General features: G+C 48.0%; 1 protein-coding gene across 1 annotated transcript in view; it reads left to right on the plus strand.

Moving 5' to 3' along the window:
• The window catches only part of LOC144891491 (uncharacterized), a 111,406-nt gene extending 93,825 nt beyond the window's left edge, over nt 1-17,581 (plus strand). Inside the window, exons 4-6 of the mRNA XM_078775113.1 lie at nt 7,117-7,241; nt 7,871-8,547; nt 17,518-17,581. Coding sequence (XP_078631239.1) covers nt 7,117-7,241; nt 7,871-8,547; nt 17,518-17,581 — 866 coding nt within the window. The remainder of the gene's footprint in view (nt 1-7,116; nt 7,242-7,870; nt 8,548-17,517) is intronic.
• Nucleotides 17,582-19,627: the final 2,046 nt, after the last annotated feature.

Below are 19,627 nucleotides of genomic sequence, written 5' to 3' on the forward strand. Positions count from 1 at the left end.
CTCTTTCTCTCTCTCTCTCTCTTTCTCTCTCTCTCTCTCTCTTTCTCTCTCTTTCTCTTTCTCTTTCTCTCTCTCTCTCTCTCTCTCTCTCTCTCTCTCTCTCTCTCTCTCTCTCTCTCTCTCTCTCTCTCTCTCTCTCTCTCTCTCTCTCTCTCTCTCTCTCTCTCTCTCTCTCTCTCTCTCTCTCTCTCTCACGGTTCAGGTCGGCATGGTAAATTAAGGTAAAAAAAAAAAAACGATTATGGTCAAGAATGGGGGTTAGCACGGCACCGCCTGCTTGGAATCATAAAGGAAAGAGTTGGTTGGAAGAAACTCAGGAAGGTAGTTATACAGATGGGAGATTGAGGTGTGCAAGCAGCAGGTATAGAAGAATACGTGCATTCTAAGGTTTCTGGAGATGGTTGGATGGCTGACGGAGCACATGTAGCTAGACCAGAGAGGAGATGGTAAAAGACTGCGAGACTGACCTGTCTGCGATAGGAGTGCAACATACTGTTGCGGATATGGGATTTGGCCTCCATATCCGCTTGTAAATATTCCCCTATTTCCCCAATACTCCCCAACTATTCCCAATCCCCCATTCCCTAGTCCCATTGTCTGTAAACAACACTCTGTAGAACCGACCTTCCCCTTTTTCCCCCATTAACTGTCGTGCCCAGGTTCACCGCATCTCACGTAGACAACTATAGGACCTCTTGCTAGTTATTCTTAGTCTATGTCAGTTAAGGACTCGTTTCCATTAATTCTGACTCTTCGTTGCACCAGAATGTGATTGTATGGCACCAGTAGTGAGTTTAGGACCTCCCCATACCTCCTCCCATCTTCCTCATGAAACAACAACAGCGCGCGGGGAGTGTGCGTCCTCACACCGGCTTGGTTAGCCGCCATTGCCCATGTGCGCCGACGGGGTTACCACGAAGGGGCTGACTGTCGGCCCCTCGTCAAGGGCGGAGCCCGGTAACCCCCCACACCCAATAAGAAGCAACGGGCCGATTCCATCTGGGGCGGAGCTAACGAGCCGAGGGCGTGTCACTCCCCGCTGGATATACGCAGCGACTTACCGGATGTGAGGTCAGATGCGCCGGAACTACGGAGAGAAACGGACGCCACCTCCAGCGCGACGATACCTCCCCGCATCTTTGGACCGGACCGGGTCGATTCTGCCCCTGAGCCAAGGTGCACCTTGAGCCTCGACTACCTGCCCTTCCTTGCCATCAATCCCTGTGTGAGTCAGTTTTGTCCTGTTTATCTGTCGTCTGTCGGGGCTACTATAAGACCGTATTTAAGTGCCTACCTTCCTATGCTGTCTCTCTCGTCCTTGTAATCTAACGTTCCGAAATATTATAACCTCCTCCGGAGGTCTTGAGAACTGTACCCCTGGTGTTGTGTCATTTTAACCCAGCCGTTGTGTCCTTTCCTCAATTGATTTAGTGTAGCGCGACTCGGCCAACGTTCGAGTATAATCGGGTAAACTGTGCAGACGCGGTCATACCAAACCGCTCGGTAAACCAACATCCACAACCGCGTCTGTAACATTTGGTGTCAGGAGTGGGATTCGATCCGGAGCGCGTTTCACGCGCTCGAAATTATAACGGCAAAATTTAATTGTGTTTTACAAAAAAAATAAAAACCCGAATTTTGAAAGTCGCGCTATGGCAGACCAAGACGGCTGGGTTCCGGTAGTAGGGAGTGAGGCAGGGTCGATCCAGGACCAAAATGAGGGACAAGAGGGGAGCGAAGCAGTGAGGGTAGCAGATTCGCAAAATAGCGTCGTCACGCACGAGGTGGCGGGCGCGCGAAATGGCGCCTCGCACATGGCCACGGCGCCCACGCCCGCGACCGTAGTAGCGCCACCGGTGGATTTGAACTTGTTTTTAATACAAATGAAGGCCCTTATGGCCCAGAATAGTGAGCAAATGAGGGCTGATAGTAAGCGATTGGGTGAGCGATTGGAGGGCCAAATAGGGGTAATAAGGGACGAAGCGAGGGCTCAGAGTGAGCAATTGGGGGTAATGGGAAACCAAATGGGGGTAATGAGGGACGAAGCGAGGGGTACCGGTGAGGGGTTAGACAATAATTTTAAGGGATTAGACAAGAAATTTGGGAAGTTAGACGACAAATTTGAGGGGTTAGACAACGGGATAAAAGAGGTGAAAAATGGGTTAATGGGGGTAGAAAATAGAATGGCTGCCCAGGAGAATCAGATAGAGGGAGTGAAAAGTGGGTTAGAGGGGTTAGAAAACAGGATGGAAGGCAAATTGAGGGACATGAGGGACCAAGCGGAAAGGGAAGTTAACCAAATGGGGCAGCAGTTAGAGGGGGTCAGAATGGGGGTAGAGACCAAACTGGATGCTCACAGGGAGGAAATGGAGCAGATGAGGGTGGCATCTGGGCAGGAGATGCAAGTGATGGGAGAGGAGATCAGAAGAGGTGTGAGTGAGGAGGTCGGAGGAGTGCGCGAGGAGGTGAGGCACTGTAAGGAGCACATGGAGAAGGAGGTGAGAAAGGGGACTGTAAAGTTACAAGGGGGCATAGAGGACCTGACGCAGGAGGTGGAACAGCTGACGGAGGGACAAAAAGGACTAACGGAGTAGGTTCAAAGGAACACTGCGGTATTAGGAGGGTTAAAAGCGACACAAAATGACCTAAAAAATGACTTGGTAGCGACGAAGAGGGAATGTCAGATGGTACGTGAGGGACTGACAACGAGGTTGGACGAGGTGATAGAGGTAATGGAGACGAAGGACCGGCAGGTGAGGACGCACATGGAAACGGTCAAGGTAGCCTTGGAGGACGAGCTTGAGGAGACGTACCGGGAAATAAAAGAGGTGAAGCAGAAATTAGAAGAAGTGGAAGAAGGGGTGAGCGAAATTAAGAAGCGACGGAGAGGGGATAAGAAAGAGATAAAAGAGGAAGTAAAAGAATTGGTCCAAAGTCTGTGTTTGGATCGTGATGATGTGCTCATTAACCGGATGAGGGATTCGCAGGTGATGGAGGAGAAGCGAAGAGGAAGAGGACCCGGTGTAAGTGGTGACCAATATAGTGCAGCGGCATAGCAAAAATTTAAGAAGAATTGTGCATTTTGTGATGGAAGCACCAAATTTGGCACAATGATAGAATGTTATATTTAGAACATTTTCAGATATGGAACCACTTTGAAATTCACCCAAGGTCGCCGCCATATTGGATTTCAAAATGGCGGCTTAAAAATCTGTAACCCTTAGGGGGGGTGGCGGAAACAAATCCTACAGGCACAATTATTGCCCCATTCACCCTATATCTTTTCTAACATCAGTAGACACATTACAGCGGCGATTCTGAGCTCAAGGGAACATCTAGGGGTCTGGGGAGTGAAAAATTTGAAAATTTCGGCCAAAAATACCCCTAAAAGAGGTCATTTGGTGTCAAATTTCAGGGGGGGTCGTGTATTGTCCTGTAGATAAAACATGCTGGTCCGTTGATTAACCCCTAATTAAACGACTTTTTTGTTTGTTTGCTCCATCCAGGTTTCAATCATGTCGAAGCAGTTCAAGTTAGTTCATGTTACCAAGCATGTAACTTCAACGCCAAAGACGCCACTGGACTGGGAACTCTGTGTTCTGTGTCAAGTTGATATAGGAGAGTCCCTACAGTGTCCTGCTGTCACGAAAAGAACTGATGCAGGTGCTGGATACAAGACACTTGAAGACAATCTATCAGCATTCAATAAACTAGGCAAGCTGCCACAAGACGTGGACTTGCAACGACTGGATGAAGGCCAAGGGATAGCTGCCACTCTAGCTGCCCACCAAGCCAAGTGGCACAAGTCATGCAGGGTGAAATATAACACTACCAAGCTACAGCGGGTACAGAAGAGAAGTCATCCAGAGGGAAGCCCTATCCCCAGTACAATCACAGATAAGTACAAGCTTACTAGGTCTCAGGCAGCTTGTGTTGATAGCATATGCGACAATTTGTGCTTCTTCTGCCAGCAAGAGCTTGGTTTGGAGTTTCATCAAGCAGCGACATTGGAACTAGATAAACACGTTCGCAAGGCTGCAGAGTTTCTTCAGGATACCACTTTGTTAGCCCAACTGAGTGCTGGGGACATGGTCGCAAGAGAGGCCAAGTACCATAAGAAATGTTTGACATCCCTATACAACCGCGTGAGGGCAGCAAAAAAGCTTGCTGAGCAAAGCCAGAGCACGGTAGATGTCATTTCAGCAATAGTCCTTGCTGAACTGGTAACGTACATAGAGGAAACTGCTAAAGAAGAAGACACTGCTCCTGTATTCAAGATGGCAGACCTCACCAAGCTCTACACAATGAGAATGGAACAGTTCGGAGTTGTGCTGGAAACACGAGTCCATACAACCAGACTCAAGGAGCGTATCCTGGCACACTTCCCTGAGCTGCAGGAGCACAGGCAGGGAAGAGATGTCCTGCTGGTGTTTCAGGAAGACATTGGCAGTGCATTAGCCAAGGCATGTCAACATGATATTGACAGTGATGTTGTGCACCTGGCACGAGCTGCAGGGATTATAAGGAAGGATATGTTCCAGTCATCTCAGCCTTTCAATGGGTCCTTCTCAAACAAATGTCAAGAAGAGTCTGTGCCACAACTGCTGCTGACAATGGTCTCCATGATTTTAGAGGGCGCAGGCATCAAAGATCAGGCATGTCAGTCATCGGCATCGGCGTCTGTGACAATAGCTCAACTTCTCAAATACAACAGTGTGAAGCATGAGAGGAGAGGTGCAGGCACAGACGTACGACACAGCATTAGTCAAGAGACTCCTTTGCCAATATATCTTGGCTTGATGCTTCAAGCCCATACGAGAAAGAGGGAACTGGTTGACACATTATCTGGACTAGGGATCAGCATTGCCTATGATAGAGTGCTATGGATCTCTGCAGAGCTGGGGAACGGGGTCTGTCAGCGCTTTCGGGCGGAGAAGGTGGTCTGTCCCCCAAAGCTCCGCGGTGGAGTGTTCACCACATCAGCTGTGGATAATATAGACCACAATCCCAGTTCCACGACAGCACACGACTCCTTCCACGGAACTGGTATTTCATTGATACAACATCCAGACTATGACAATCAAGGCACAGACCGAGGTATTGTCATCATCGGGGGTGTCTCAAATGTCAAGACTGTGGAGGACCTTCCACGGTATTACACAGATGTACAATCAGTTAGTTCACTTGCCAAAAGCCACCCTGTACCAGCTGGAACCCAGGCGTCGCTGCAGAGGAATCCTGCACAAGCTGAACTGGATAAAGAGAAGAGGTGGCTCCAGACTGTGAAGGATGCATGTGACAGTGGTGACACACAGAATCCAGGAAACATTTCTTGGGCTGCACATCACGCAGAGAACCAATCGGCCAAGGATACTAGTATCACAGTCACACCCACTGCCTTGATTCCCCTCTTCCATGACCAAGCCCACTCAGTGCCAATGATCCGCCATGCCATGGATGTCGTGAAAGCAGCGATCAATGAGCTAAACCCTGGACAGATACCCGTCGTCACACTGGACCAACCACTTTATGCGATCGCCAAGCAGGTGCAATGGAACTGGCCAGACACACATGGTGAAGATCTCTTTGTGGTCATGCTGGGTGGTCTACACACAGAGATGGCAGCTTTGAAGACAGCAGGAGACTGGCTGCAAGACAGCGGTTGGACACAGGCATTGGTTCAGGCAGAGATAGCAACAGCTGGCACAGCAGACTCCTTCTTGCGTGCAGCTCACGTCAGCCGTACAAGACGCGCCCACCAAGTAACTGTTGCTGCCCTACACATACTGCAGCATCGTGCATATGACATATACAACGAAAGAGCAACTGCAAGAGATGAGGAACCATTGGAGTTCGAGGCATGGTGTGACCAGAGAGCAGCGGCATGTCCACAGTTTCAGTACTGGGCCACTGTACTTAACCTGGAGCTCTGTATACTCCTCTACATACGTTCACTGAGAGAGTCCAACTTCACGCTGTACATGGACACCCTACCAGAGCTAGCTGCATGGTTCGCTGCATTGGACCATATCCACTATGCTCGCTGGTTACCAGTCCACATCAGGGACATGGTTGGCATTGCAGAGAAACACCCAGATGTTGCTGCCAAGTTCCATGCGGGGCACTTCACATCCAAGAAGACTAGGCATGCTTTCTCCGCCATCTCCCTAGACCAGGCTCATGAACAAAATAATGCCACGGTCAAAGGCGATGGTGGGGCAGTGGGCCTAACTGAAAATCCAAGCGCCCTTCGACGGTGGATGGTGGCTGGCCCCGAAGTTGCTCGGGTCATCACAGAATTTGAGACCTCACAGCAACTGCGCCAAAGGGGAGAGCACACCCACCACCATGAGCAAACCGACAGCGTGCAGAAGAAGTTCGTCCAAGATGTCCGTGCACTGACAACAGTCATCGAAGAGATGGGCAGCCCCTTTGAAGAAGAAAGCACAGATTTGCTGGTCCTGGGCACACTGGAGATCTTGGGCCCAGCTGTTGTAGATACTGTGCGTACAGCTGTACAGATTGGGAGAGATCAGTTCCATTCATTTGAGAAGGAACGTCTGGCAGACAGATCCAAGCCACTCAATGATGTCATCAAACGCAACAAACTCCCGTTGTTTTCATCCATCAAGGTCAAAGCTGCCCAGAAGAGCAAACAACAAGTAGCCTCTGCAAAGAGTGATTCAGAGCTCTTCTCCAGACTATACATCGCATGCCAAACCAGAGATGGGGGTCTCGAGCAGTTCTTCAAACATGAGAACAGCGCACATCCGCCAGCACTCTCGCAAAATGGACAGCTCCGCTTTGGTTCCAAAGCTGACTTGTTGCAGCCCTTAGAACAGCTTGTCGAAACAAAGTCGGACCCACCACAAGTATCTTCTGTGATCCTCGATGGAGCTGTAATAGTTCAAATGCTGAGCCCAGGCCAGACCAAAACATTTCTTGACTATGCCACAAAAGTATTCGTTCCATACATTATGTCACAGCTTCAACATCGATCTCGTCTCGATCTAGTGTGGGACCGCTATGCAAAGTCAGGCAGCCTGAAGGCAACTGCAAGGACCAACAGAGGCAAGGGAATACGCAGACGTGTCACTGGCTCTGCCCTCCTACCAGGCAACTGGCACAGTTTCCTCCGTGTCGACGAGAACAAGGAGGAACTCTTCAGCTTTCTGTCTAAGCAGGTCACGGAGTCCATCGATGTGCCAGACAAACAGCTGATTGCTACTGACGGTGAACAGGTAATGTGCATGATGTATGTTAGTGTGTGTTAGTGAAAGTGTGTGTATGTGTCTGGGTGGTGAGAGTGGGTGCGTGCCTGCTTGTGTGTTTGAGAGTGTGTGTACAATCTTCTGTGGTTTCAGTACATATTATACAATGTATTATTGATTTATGCTGTTGTAGAGTAAATTCTTACCCACATATGTGTATTCTTTTCATATAATTTAATTTTGATTATATAATCCCGATTTGTATTATCTATTCGGAATAATATTTTGTATTGTATATATAATCTTTAGCTGTCCACGGTACACTCCCTCAAATTGTTAAGAAAGGCCTATTGGCCATAGTGTTCTTGAATTGCTTTTTTCTTTCCTGGCATCTTGGGGGAGTGTACATGAACAGGCTACTGTTATATGTACAATGTCATATTGTATGATTTCATGTGTTTGATGCCAAGTAAATAACAATAATAATAATAATAATAATAATAATAATAATTGCCCTGTATTTATGTACTTGAAATAATGTACTGAAATAAATTAATAAATGTTATGCAGATTCATGTCAGGTTTTATTCGTGACCACCGACACCAAAGGAATTCACATTTAATTTACATCACGGTATTGTTCATGCTTACACCAACAGGTCATTGCTGTACCACCATGTGCAGACACAGCCGCTTTGGCCCCGTGCAATCACGAGGAAGCAGACACGCGCATGATGCTCCACGCAGCAGCTGCTATGAAATCTGGACACCGCAGAGTACTCATCCGCACCGTGGACACAGATGTGGTGGTTCTCGCTGTGTGGATGGCCCAGGAGCTTAATGAGGTAGTGGACGAACTCTGGTTAGCGCTTGGAACCGGAAAGAACTTCCGCTACATAGCAGCACACGAGCTGTCTGCTACCCTGGGACCAGACAAAGCCAAGGCACTGCCAATCTTCCATGCAATCACAGGGTGTGATACCGTCTCGAGCTTTGCAGGTCATGGCAAGAAAACAGCATGGGCAGTATGGGAAACTTTTCCAGAAGTGACCAATGCATTCCTGGACCTGGCATCTGCACCAAGTGAGATCTCTGAGGATACACTGGCAACCCTGGAGAGATACGTAGTGCTTCTGTACGACCGCACATGCACATGTTCTGAGGTGAATCTGGCAAGAAAGAAACTCTTTGCAAAGAAATCTCGATCCATTGAAGCAATACCTCCAACACAGGCCGCCCTAGTACAACACGTGAAGAGAGCAACTTACCAGGGTGGACATTGTTGGGGACAGTCTCTTGTCCCACACTGCTATCTCCGATCACCATGCGACTGGGGGTGGGTGGACAATGACGGACAGTTCGATCCTCTGTGGACAACACTACCAGAAGCTGCCAAATCCTGCTATGAACTCATCTGTTGTGGGTGCGAAAACGGTTGCAGTGGGAGATGCAAGTGCAAGAAAGCGGCTCTGAAATGCACAGCACTGTGTGCCTGTGATGGTGACTGCTCACATTGAGTTGGAACTGTGACACTTGGCATGACTTGATGCAATACGCTCGCTAGTTCTCTTGCTGAACGTGTGTATACAATGTACGTAATATGGGATTATCAGTTGCTTATGTGCATTAAAACATATTTCAATACAACCATTCAATTCATTGACCTCAGAAATGTACATCTAGACACCAGAATCAAGTATCTAGCTGGCATAGAACCAGAGATATCGGTCAGCAGATTTTCGGAAGCCGCCATCTTGGAATCCAATATGGCGTCAGTAAATCAACTTCTAAGTAGAACCATTCAATTCCTTGACCTCAAGTTTGTACATCCAGACACTAAAATCAAGGCTGTAGCTGGTATAGAACCAGAAATATTTGTAATTAAAGATTTTTAAGCCGCCATTTTGAAATCCAATATGGCGGCCACATTGGGGTGAATTCCAAAGTGGTTCCATATCTGAAAATGTTCTCCATATAATATTCTATCATTCTGCCAAATTTGGTGCTTCCATCACAAAATGCACAATTGGTTTGCTATGCCGCTGCACTAATATGGTCGTGCGTATGATGCGCCAGGTGATTTAAGAAGCTTGGGGGTCGAGATGGACCCGGGTGTTCGTGAGAGGCCGTTGGTGAAGTGTGCGACAGGTCTGGTGTGCGAAAAAGGAGGTGTGCGAGAAAGTCCGACTCTGGGGTGTGTGAGGAAAAAGTGCGTGCCAAGGAGTGAGGGTGCTGGCGAGAGTGAGTCGGTCGTAGCGCGTGTGCGAGGGAGCACATGGAAGCGCGGTGTGGTAAGTGTTACAGAGGGTGTGACGGGAGAGTGTGCGCAGGAGTGTGCGCGAGAGGTGTGTGACGGACAGGTGCATGGGGAAAGAGTGCGCTGTCAAAGGCAAGGAAGAATGCACGCCTGTGGTGAGTGTTACAAAGGGTGTGACGGGAGAGTGTGCGCAAGAGTGTGTGCGAGAGAGGTGTGTAACGGACGGGTGCATGAGGAAAGAGTGCGCTGTCAAGAGTAAGGGTGAGTGCGCTGTCAAGAATGGAGGTGAGAGTAGTGAGAGTGACAAGGAGCGTGAGTTGGTTGTGACAGGTGAGAAAGGATGCACACCTGGAATGGTAGAGCGTGAGTGGGAATGCATGCTGGAATTGGTAGTGAGGCACGTGGTTGGGTGTGCGAATGAGAGCACACCTGTGATTGTCACAGAGGAGGTGACCGAGGAGGGGGCGCGAAGAGGTGTGTTGGTGAGGTGTGCGACCAACGAATGTGTGCCAAAGTGTTTGGTGGTCAGGTGTGTGACCAAGGCTGTGCGTGGAATGAGGGTACCTGGGTGTGTAAGGAAAGGTACGAGGAGCATGGGAACGGCTGGATGTGTGAGCAAGGAACGGGCTGCGGGGTGTAAGCATGCAGGTGAAGCATCGACGTTAAACGGGTTAGTGGTTAGAGCGACTTTTAGCCGAATCGGGCCCTCGGTGCGTGCTGGGCCTCGCTTTGAACGGCCGCGTCCGTGCTCCACTAGGCGGAGCGGGCGGCCCGATAGGAAGGATCGTCATGGCGACCACTTTTTGTTGAGGCATACCGGCAGGTCGAGATCGAGCCATGGGATGGCTCCGTGCCGAGATGGTGCGTGGGACCTCGGCCCGGGTAAACCTCCTTCCCTGCACCGAATGCGGGACGTATCCAGCCGCTGGCACCACACAACCCGCATTCATGGCTTGGCTGTACGAAGCCGGGCTTTGGACAGGAATTGGCGCACCGAGAGGCATTAGTAAGTAGACTGTAATGACGAGGATAGTGTTTTGGCCCCAAAATTAGAGAAAAACAAAATTTGATGATTGGCAAAGGATTGGCAGTAATGATTGGCAGATGATGGATAGTGATTGGCAAATTTTTGATTTGTGGAAATTTGATGTGCAAAATTGGTAGTGAGCGATGGGCCCGGTGGGTAAGGGGGGGCATCCCTGCCACCCTTCCCATAGTGGGGCAAATGCGCAATAGCTTATGGGGTGTATGGCAGTGAAAACTAGCCCGGGTGGGTTAGGATATTGATAGGGATCTAGCGAAGATGACATTAGGTAACGTTAAGATTAGTTAGTGACTGATACCTGTAGTGGGGACGCAGGTAGTTTAGTGTGGATTATAATGACGAGGGAGCGCAATAGTTTAAAGGGACGACTGGGAAGCGCAAGTTTCAGAGGGGAGTAGTTAGATGAGATGATGCCGTGTGTGTGAAGATTGAACAGGTGAGAATTGAACAGGTGTGATTGCACAGGTGTGCAACTGGACAGGTGTGTGGAGCAGTGTGGAGCAGTGTGTGAGTAGTGAGTGTTGTGGATCAGCGCGAATGCGCTTGGGGAGAGAAGGGTGCAGGCGGCACCAAGAGTGAGAGCACAGGTGTGCAAGTACAGGTGTGTGGAGAGAGTTGGAGTAAGTGGTACGGAGTGGTGTGCATGGTGCGAAGGTGTGGATGGGGGAAGAGTGGACCCCTTTCACGAGTACCCGGGGCGGGTAGTGTAAGTGTTAGGTAGAGGGTATAGGTAAATTGTGGTTGGATATTGGCATTTGTGGTGCGGTTGCAGAATGGTATTGTGGATGGGTGCATTAGTGTTGTGGAAATGGCTGGGCGTGTAGCCTGTTAGTGTGTGTAGTTGGTTGGGCACTCCACCACTGTGAGGATGTCGGCCAGGTGAGGCCGCAGGTGGGCTCTGGGAGCCGTTAGTGTCAGTGGGTGCCTGAGGATCCCGGGTGTGGATCGGGTAGCCCCGTGCCAGAGAGGGCACCGAGTGGGGAGAGCGCCAGAGGGCCTTCCCCAGGTAGTTAGGTTAGGGTAAGGAGCAGGTAAGCTCGGAGGCAACTGCAGTGGTGGAGGTGTGCAGGTGGGTAGACCCGCTGGGAGAGGTACACGCCACAGCCCAGAAATTGTGCGAGGGCACCGGGAGATGAATCGGGGGAGTGAGACCCCAAATTGAAAAGCACCACAGTTTGGTCAATGGGAATTGGTTTTTAGAACCCATAGTGTAAGAGGGCCAATGGTTTGGCAGGAGAAAGACCCCGGGTAATGTAAAGTTGTTAAAGTCATTTAGGAAATAGTTAGGATTGATGAACCTGTCGCACCATACGCAGCCACTTACCTGTGGTGATGATGATGACTCCACACCTGTGTTTTCTTTGTTCTGTGTGCAGGAAATGAGAATTGCTGTGTGGATTGGTGAGACGCATCACGACGTGGATGAGACATTGGGGTGATTCCATCTCTCCCTCCTTAGGAGGGACTGATGATGAATTGGTAATGGCAAATTTTGATGTTCAGTTGGAGATGGCAAATTTTGATGAGAGTTGGAAATGGCAAATTTGATTGGTTAGGAGGGAGAGAAGACGAATTTGGTTTATGGGAGGAACGGGGAAGACAGTAGGGACGTTTGTTGATTTGTAAAGTAGATGTTTATGGGTAGTGTTGTGTTTTGTGGATACAGTAAGGGGTAAGGGAGGGGCAATGTAGGTTACCTGGTGGGGGGGGGGGCGTATGGTAGGAACGTACCTGTCTCACCTGGTTCCCATGTGCCCCCAGTGTGCATTACCTTATGTTGCGTGCACTTTTGCGCCCTTACCACCTTACTCACTTGTCTTCTTCTTTTGTCTCCCACCTCCGAGGGTCTGGCTTTGGGGCAGAGAGAGAGGAGAGAGAGGTGCTGGCTCCGCAGTTGTGGGCCTGCACTTTCGCTGCTTGCTGCCGGGATCGATACACCATATGGACCGCAATTTTGGTGGCCACCCACAATGGACCGCAGTTCTTTTGCGGCCAAGCACCACCCGTGGATGGACCTATGGGTCAACGTGGCACCTATGCCATACAGGTGAACCACTTTTAGTTGGCCCCCTGACGGCCACAATACAGAAATGGACGCGGTTGGCACCTTTCTTTATTTTTAAAGAAGCCAGAACACCAAGTGCACCACACGAAGGCAAGACCAGCGGCAGAACATCGGCCGGCTGCGACACCACCGGTGATTTATAAACACTTTATTGGTGCACCGGATGGTGCTGACTGTACATGATGGGGTGGTGCTTTTGGTGCTTGGAAGGGGTGCTCTGCACATTATTAAAGGCCGTAAGGCCACAGAGCACTCGTGGGTTGGTGTATCGATGCTGGCATGCGTGCTCTCTCTATGCATAACATCTGCATGTGTTCCTCCAAAAACAGGTCCTGGATCGTAGTGTAAATATCAGCGTAGTCTTGTAAATAATGCTCCCTACCGGCTGTATGTTTAGTTTGCGAATTCTTTCCGCGATTCGGTTATCCTGTGGGTGTGTTTCTGTGAGGAGAAGGGTGCAACGTCGCAGGGGGACATATTTACTCATTTGTGAATATCTGTAAAACTGTCGCACTCAGGGTAGAGTTAATAGTAGAGGGAACTACATCTGAGTGCCACACTAAAATAGGTAAAAATTTATCGGGTCGGGACGCCCCGAGGGTAGAGAAGGGTGCAATGTTGCGGATATGGGATTTGGCCTCCATATCCGCTTGTAAATATTCCCCTATTTCCCCAATACTCCCCAACTATCCCCAATCCCCCATTCCCTAGTCCCATTGTCTGTAAACAACACTCTGTAGAACCGACCTTCCCCTTTTTCCCCCATTAACTGTCGTGCCCAGGTTCACCGCATCTCACGTAGACAACTATAGGACCTCTTGCTAGTTATTCTTAGTCTATGTCAGTTAAGGACTCGTTTCCATTAATTCTGACTCTTCGTTGCACCAGAATGTGATTGTATGGCACCAGTAGTGAGTTTAGGACCTCCCCATACCTCCTCCCATCTTCCTCATGAAACAACAACAGCGCGCGGGGAGTGTGCGTCCTCACACCGGCTTGGTTAGCCGCCATTGCCCATGTGCGCCGACGGGGTTACCACGAAGGGGCTGACTGTCGGCCCCTCGTCAAGGGCGGAGCCCGGTAACCCCCCGCACCCAATAAGAAGCAACGGGCCGATTCCATCTGGGGCGGAGCTAACGAGCCGAGGGCGTGTCACTCCCCGCTGGATATACGCAGCGACTTACCGGATGTGAGGTCAGATGCGCCGGAACTACGGAGAGAAACGGACGCCACCTCCAGCGCGACGATACCTCCCCGCATCTTTGGACCGGACCGGGTCGATTCTGCCCCTGAGCCAAGGTGCACCTTGAGCCTCGACTACCTGCCCTTCCTTGCCATCAATCCCTGTGTGAGTCAGTTTTGTCCTGTTTATCTGTCGTCTGTCGGGGCTACTATAAGACCGTATTTAAGTGCCTACCTTCCTATGCTGTCTCTCTCGTCCTTGTAATCTAACGTTCCGAAAAATTATAACCTCCTCCGGAGGTCTTGAGAACTGTACCCCTGGTGTCGTGTCATTTTAACCCAGCCGTTGTGTCCTTTCCTCAATTGATTTAGCGTAGCGCGACTCGGCCAACGTTCGAGTATAATCGGGTAAACTGTGCAGACGCGGTCATACCAAACCGCTCGGTAAACCAACATCCACAACCGCGTCTGTAACAATACCTTGTGCTTGGGCCTCATCATGAGAGATATCACTAATGTTAAGGGTTTTAGATTTCATAGAATCCAGGAAAGACGATATGTGATACTGAGCTATACCCCATAGGGTTGAGGACTACTCCATTCCATTGAGCTACAGATATAAACCATTACTCAATTGGACACCACCATCTCATATCATCCCCAATCCAAAACAATGATCTTCTCTGCCTTTATTAACCCTAACCAAATCTCTCTTTCTCCTTCCAAATTTTCACTTTTCTCTCCTTAGAGTTTCCTTTTGTATCCATCATGTCCACCCCATGCGTGCATACATGCGTCCATCATGTCTACCCCATGCGTGCATACATGCGTCCATCATGTCTACCCCATGCATGCGTCCATCCCGTCTACCCCATGCGCACGTATCTATGCGAGGTTTATGACCTGTTTTTGTCTGTTAAATCCTGATCCGTTCAGTGTACTAGCTCTTCTATGAGCCTCGACTATGCACATGAGAAACTAAGGAAGATGCCTCGTCTGCAGCTGGCTATGGAGGAAATGAGCTTTGCCAAATGGTCGGCCAAAGAGAGGTCGTGGCTGATGGCTAGTCTTATAAATTAGCGCACTTCCAGTTGTTGACCATGGAAATTGATAGGTTGGGTTTTTTTTTTTGGTTTTTTTTTTTACAGGAGCGATGTTCATGTAAGAGCAAGGTCTAACTGGCAATGGGACAAACATAAAGGGAATGCACAAAGAAGAATAGAGGAGATGGAGGAGGCACAAACTCACAAGTAAGATGGTGTTGGGGTCATAACGGTTAATGGGGGTCATAAGGATCATGGATCCGAATTTTGATGATAGTTTGAAGATCCATCCAGAGTGAAAGGATGCCACAGAAATTTTCCTTCATTGAAGGACATGTTCCATTTATCCGACAAGCATTTAATCAAATCCAGAGAGTGATGCAGCTTTTCATTGCCTGTTAGTGGAATGGGGTACTGCATGGTACAATGTAGAGTCTGAAAAAAGAGCAGAGGGTTTTCCAGAGCAGGAAAGGGCAGGAGGAGAGCAGGATGCCAGATTGTGTGGATTGCCCGATATGTGTCCAAGAAACCAATTGTTTTTATATTTGGGCTTTCAACCATTGCTAGGATGAGTACCTGAGCATGTCCAGAGTTTAGTGACCAGGACTATGAAACCCAATTGATGGTCTAGTATCAGGATCTTTGAAAACCGCAACGGCTTGACATCAGTGGCAACGCATGGATGTTTTTTTCTTGTCTGTAGAAGGTTACGTGTTCAGATCACGTCGGGGTCACCAATGTAGGAGTTGCGGGTGATGAGGGGACGAGACACTTCTCAACTATTCAAAGCTCCTTTATTCCAACAGAACTCACTCGCGACCGCAACTCATACATCATTTATAACGCAAAAGCACTCTTCGGTGGGCGTGGCTGCAACAACCGCGCTCACGCCACGCCCCTACAATCAATAGCCCCACTGGTCCCATGCCTGTGGATTATGTCCCAATGGGGTAACACCTACAATATCTCAAAAAGTTGTGGACGGATTCGGACAAAATTTGATGGACAGGGATGAATTGATTCGATTTTGTTGAAGGTCTGGATCCGAAACCGGATTCTTCACTATTGAGTATGACCAAAAACGATACATGGCACGATATTTCCAAAAATTGTGGACGGGTGTTGACAAAACTTTGTGGATGAGTTGGGTATGTGATGAGTTGAAGCAGATTACATTTTGGTTCAGGTCCGAATCCGGATCCGACCTATCGGTGGGATACAAAACGTAAACTGTTCAGCCTGGGGGAGATATGAGCCCCACCGAGTGCCCTTGTAATTAGAACCTGTTTTTTGTACAAGAAGGATAGGCTCATGAGGGCAGGCAGATAAGAAGAAAATAGCAACACACAGGTTTTGAGAATATACAGTCCCCTCCATAAGTATTGGAACAGTGAAGTCAAATTTGTTATGATTGCGACATACGCTAGAGATTTGGATTTGAGATCAAAAGATGATTATGAGGCAGAAGGAGGAATATGAGGAAGAAGAGTACGGAGGGTCATCTTTTATCACACACCCAATATGTCCACCAAGTTTCGTCCAAATCCGTCCATATATTTTTGAGATATCCTGCTATGTATCAGTTTTAGCCCTATCATTCAATGGTGAAGAATCACTTGAGAATATTAAATAATTTTCGTATCCGAATCCATATTCAGATCTTCACCAAAATCGAATCGATTAGTCCTTGTCACACTCACAAACGCTCCACCAAGTTTCGTCCGAATCCGTCCACAACTTTTTGAGATATCCTGCTGCGTATCGATTTTGGCCCGATCTCCCAATGGTAAAGAATCACATAAAAAAATTCTAGTAGTCGGATCCGAATCCGGATCTTCACCAAAATCTAATCATTTCGTCTCTGCCAAATTTCATCCGAATCTGTCCACAACCTTTTGAGATATCTTGTAAACAGACAGACAGACAGACAAACAAACAGACAGACAAACAGACAGATAGGGGTGAAAACATAACCTCCATCAACTTTGCTGGCAGAGGTAAGGACTGATACAATATGTGAACAACCAACCATGTTTGGCTTAAATTATCAAACGTTTTCATTTCTTCAAAATGGTTGTTTCAAGTGAAACAAAAGTCAGATTTTTCAAACTGGGAATTACTATCGCACCGATCCTGAAGGAGCATCGTCCATTTTCACAGCCATGCTGTTTTGGAGGAAATCAAACCATGGAAACCCCAACGTTGTCTCCACATTTCAATGAAAGGTGTCCATGTTAAGACAAATGGGATTGCGTTTTCAGTCTGACTTGACACTAATCCCAAGATAAATGAGAGGTCCGGCTGCTAATATACTGTTCAAGAAAAAAAAAGTTGCATCGACCTCTGCAAAGTCCAAAAGATGCTATCAGTCTGGTTGAACAGCACACCGCACACAAAGTCATTGTTGTGAGTATGAGAGATCTTGGCAGAATGATTGCCAAAGAGGGGTGAAGCAAACTGCCACCATTGATGTGTTCATAAATAATACTCATATTTTAGAATGAATATACATTGCCAAAGAATATACTTTACAAAGAAGACAAAATAATATACGACAAGTACTGGCACGTGCATCACGTGACCCACTGCCCCACATCTCCTTCCTTAACAGTGTGGTCCATGAATATTCGAGATCTCCGTTCTAATATCGATCTATCCATCAAACTTACTCCTGCAGCTCCAGACATTATACATGTTCTCTTCCTTTCCGACAGGACACGCTCCCATCGCAGAGGTGGTGGAGCTGTCTATGTAAGTAACTCCATTTCTCTCTACTAAACCATCTAAGCCCTCTTCAAAAACCTCTAGTTGTACATACCTATTCACAACCACCTAATGTTTGTCTTTGTGGTGCACTGTCCACCCAACAATGATCACTCCAGAAATATGTCAAATTCCGCTAACATGGATCACCTCGTAACCAACCATTCAAACTCTCTGTGCAATTTTTGTGGGAGCCTAAATGCCACAATGTCGGTTCATTGGTCTGCAACAAGCAGCCAAAGGTATTGGAACTAAGGCCTTCTGCAATCCTGTGGGCCAGACCAAATGTGTAAACTTCACAACCCAGATATCTGCAATTGGTACATCCTTCCTTCTGGAACTTCTGGAACAGGTAACGATTAACGTTCCATCCAAACCTCTTTTGGTCATCCTTTGCACCTCTTGTCTCCTTCAATCGTTCTCTTGTCAAGGCTCAAATGTCTCTCCGGCTACTGCAAGAGAGCAACCTCAACAACACATGATACGGCTGATTTAAACATGTCAACTGGTCGGGACTTCAATCTGCCCTCTCACAAAATAATTGGGCTGCCATCTCCACAGCATGTGAGATTTATTCCGCCTGGAAATACTTTCACAAAAGCATGTGTTCTCTCATGCCTAGGTTTATCCCACCCCGTCTGCCACTATGTGATCAATCCTCTTGGGCCTGGAACACTGAACCCTGTCACAAGGCAGCTGCAGTCAAACAGCTTGTTTTCCCAACAGGAAATGGAAGCTGACAGTGAAATTTTCGGTTACTCTGTAAGGCTTGCAACAAGTTTGAGTTTATCCTTCGACGAGGCTGAAAACATCGTCTTGAAATCTCCAGGCTGAAATCTCCAAGCATGGATGAAATCAACAGATGAGAATCGATGAGCTCATGTTTCCGGCATTAACCCTTTGTTGGAGCAAAAGATGGAGACAGGATAGGGGCAAAGATTGACATCCTCCATATTCGGTGAAGAGGTGGCAGATTATAGCCGGCACCCTGAACAAATTCCAGTCCAAACCAAATTAAGTCCAACATCAGGCTTGGCTAGCCAGTTCATGGGAGGCTTGGGAATAATGACTTTCCCAGGCCAACCCCACAAAAAGGTGGGAATATTTGTGGCCATTAAGGACATAGTAGTACATGCAGTACACCGGCGAAATGTGGTATCGAGCACATCTCTTGAGATTGCGGACAATATTTTTTTCTTTATGTCAGCCAGCATAAGTCAGCAGACTTTGCAGGTTCTTTTTCCCATGAACTCTTTCAAGCAATATACAGTGCATTCAGAAAGTATTCAGAACCCTTCACTTTTTCACATTTTGTTATGATGCAGCCTTATGCTGAAATCGTTTAAATTCATTTTTTTTCCATCACCAATCTACACTCAATACCCCATAATGACAAAGAGAAAACAGGATTTTAGAAAGTTTTGCAAATTTATTAAAAAGCAAAAACTGAAATATCACATTGACATAAGTATTCATACCCTTTACTATGACACTTGAAATTGAGCTCAGGTGCCTCCCATTTCTCTTGACCATCTTTGAGATGTTTCTACACCTTGATTGGAGTCCACCTGTGGTAAATTCAATTGATTGGACATGATTTGGAAAGGCACACACCTGTCTATATGAGGTCTCACAGCTGACAATGCATATCAGAGCAAAAACCAAGCCATGAGGTCGAAGGAACTGCCTGCAGAGCTCAGAGACAGGATTGTGTCGATGCACAGATCTGGGGGAGCCTACAAAAAAATCTCTGCTGCATTGTAGGTTCCCAAGAGCAAAGTGGCCTCCATAATTCTTAAATTGAAGAAGTTTGGAACAACCAGGACTCTTCCTATAGAGCTGGCCGCCCGGCCAGACTGAGCAATCGGGGGAGAAGTGCCTTGGTAAGAGAGGTGACCAAGAACCCGATGGTCACTCTGGTTGAGCTCCAGAGATCCTGTGTGGAGATGGGAGAAACTTCCAGAAGGACAACCATCACTGCAACACTCCACCGATCTGGGCTTGATGGCAGAGTGGCCAGACGGAAGCCTCTCCTCAGTGAAAGACACATGAAAGCCCGCT

The sequence above is a fragment of the Myxine glutinosa genome, chromosome 4 (assembly GCF_964187855.1).
Source record: "Myxine glutinosa chromosome 4, kmMyxGlut1.1, whole genome shotgun sequence".
Lineage (NCBI taxonomy): Eukaryota > Metazoa > Chordata > Myxini > Myxiniformes > Myxinidae > Myxine > Myxine glutinosa.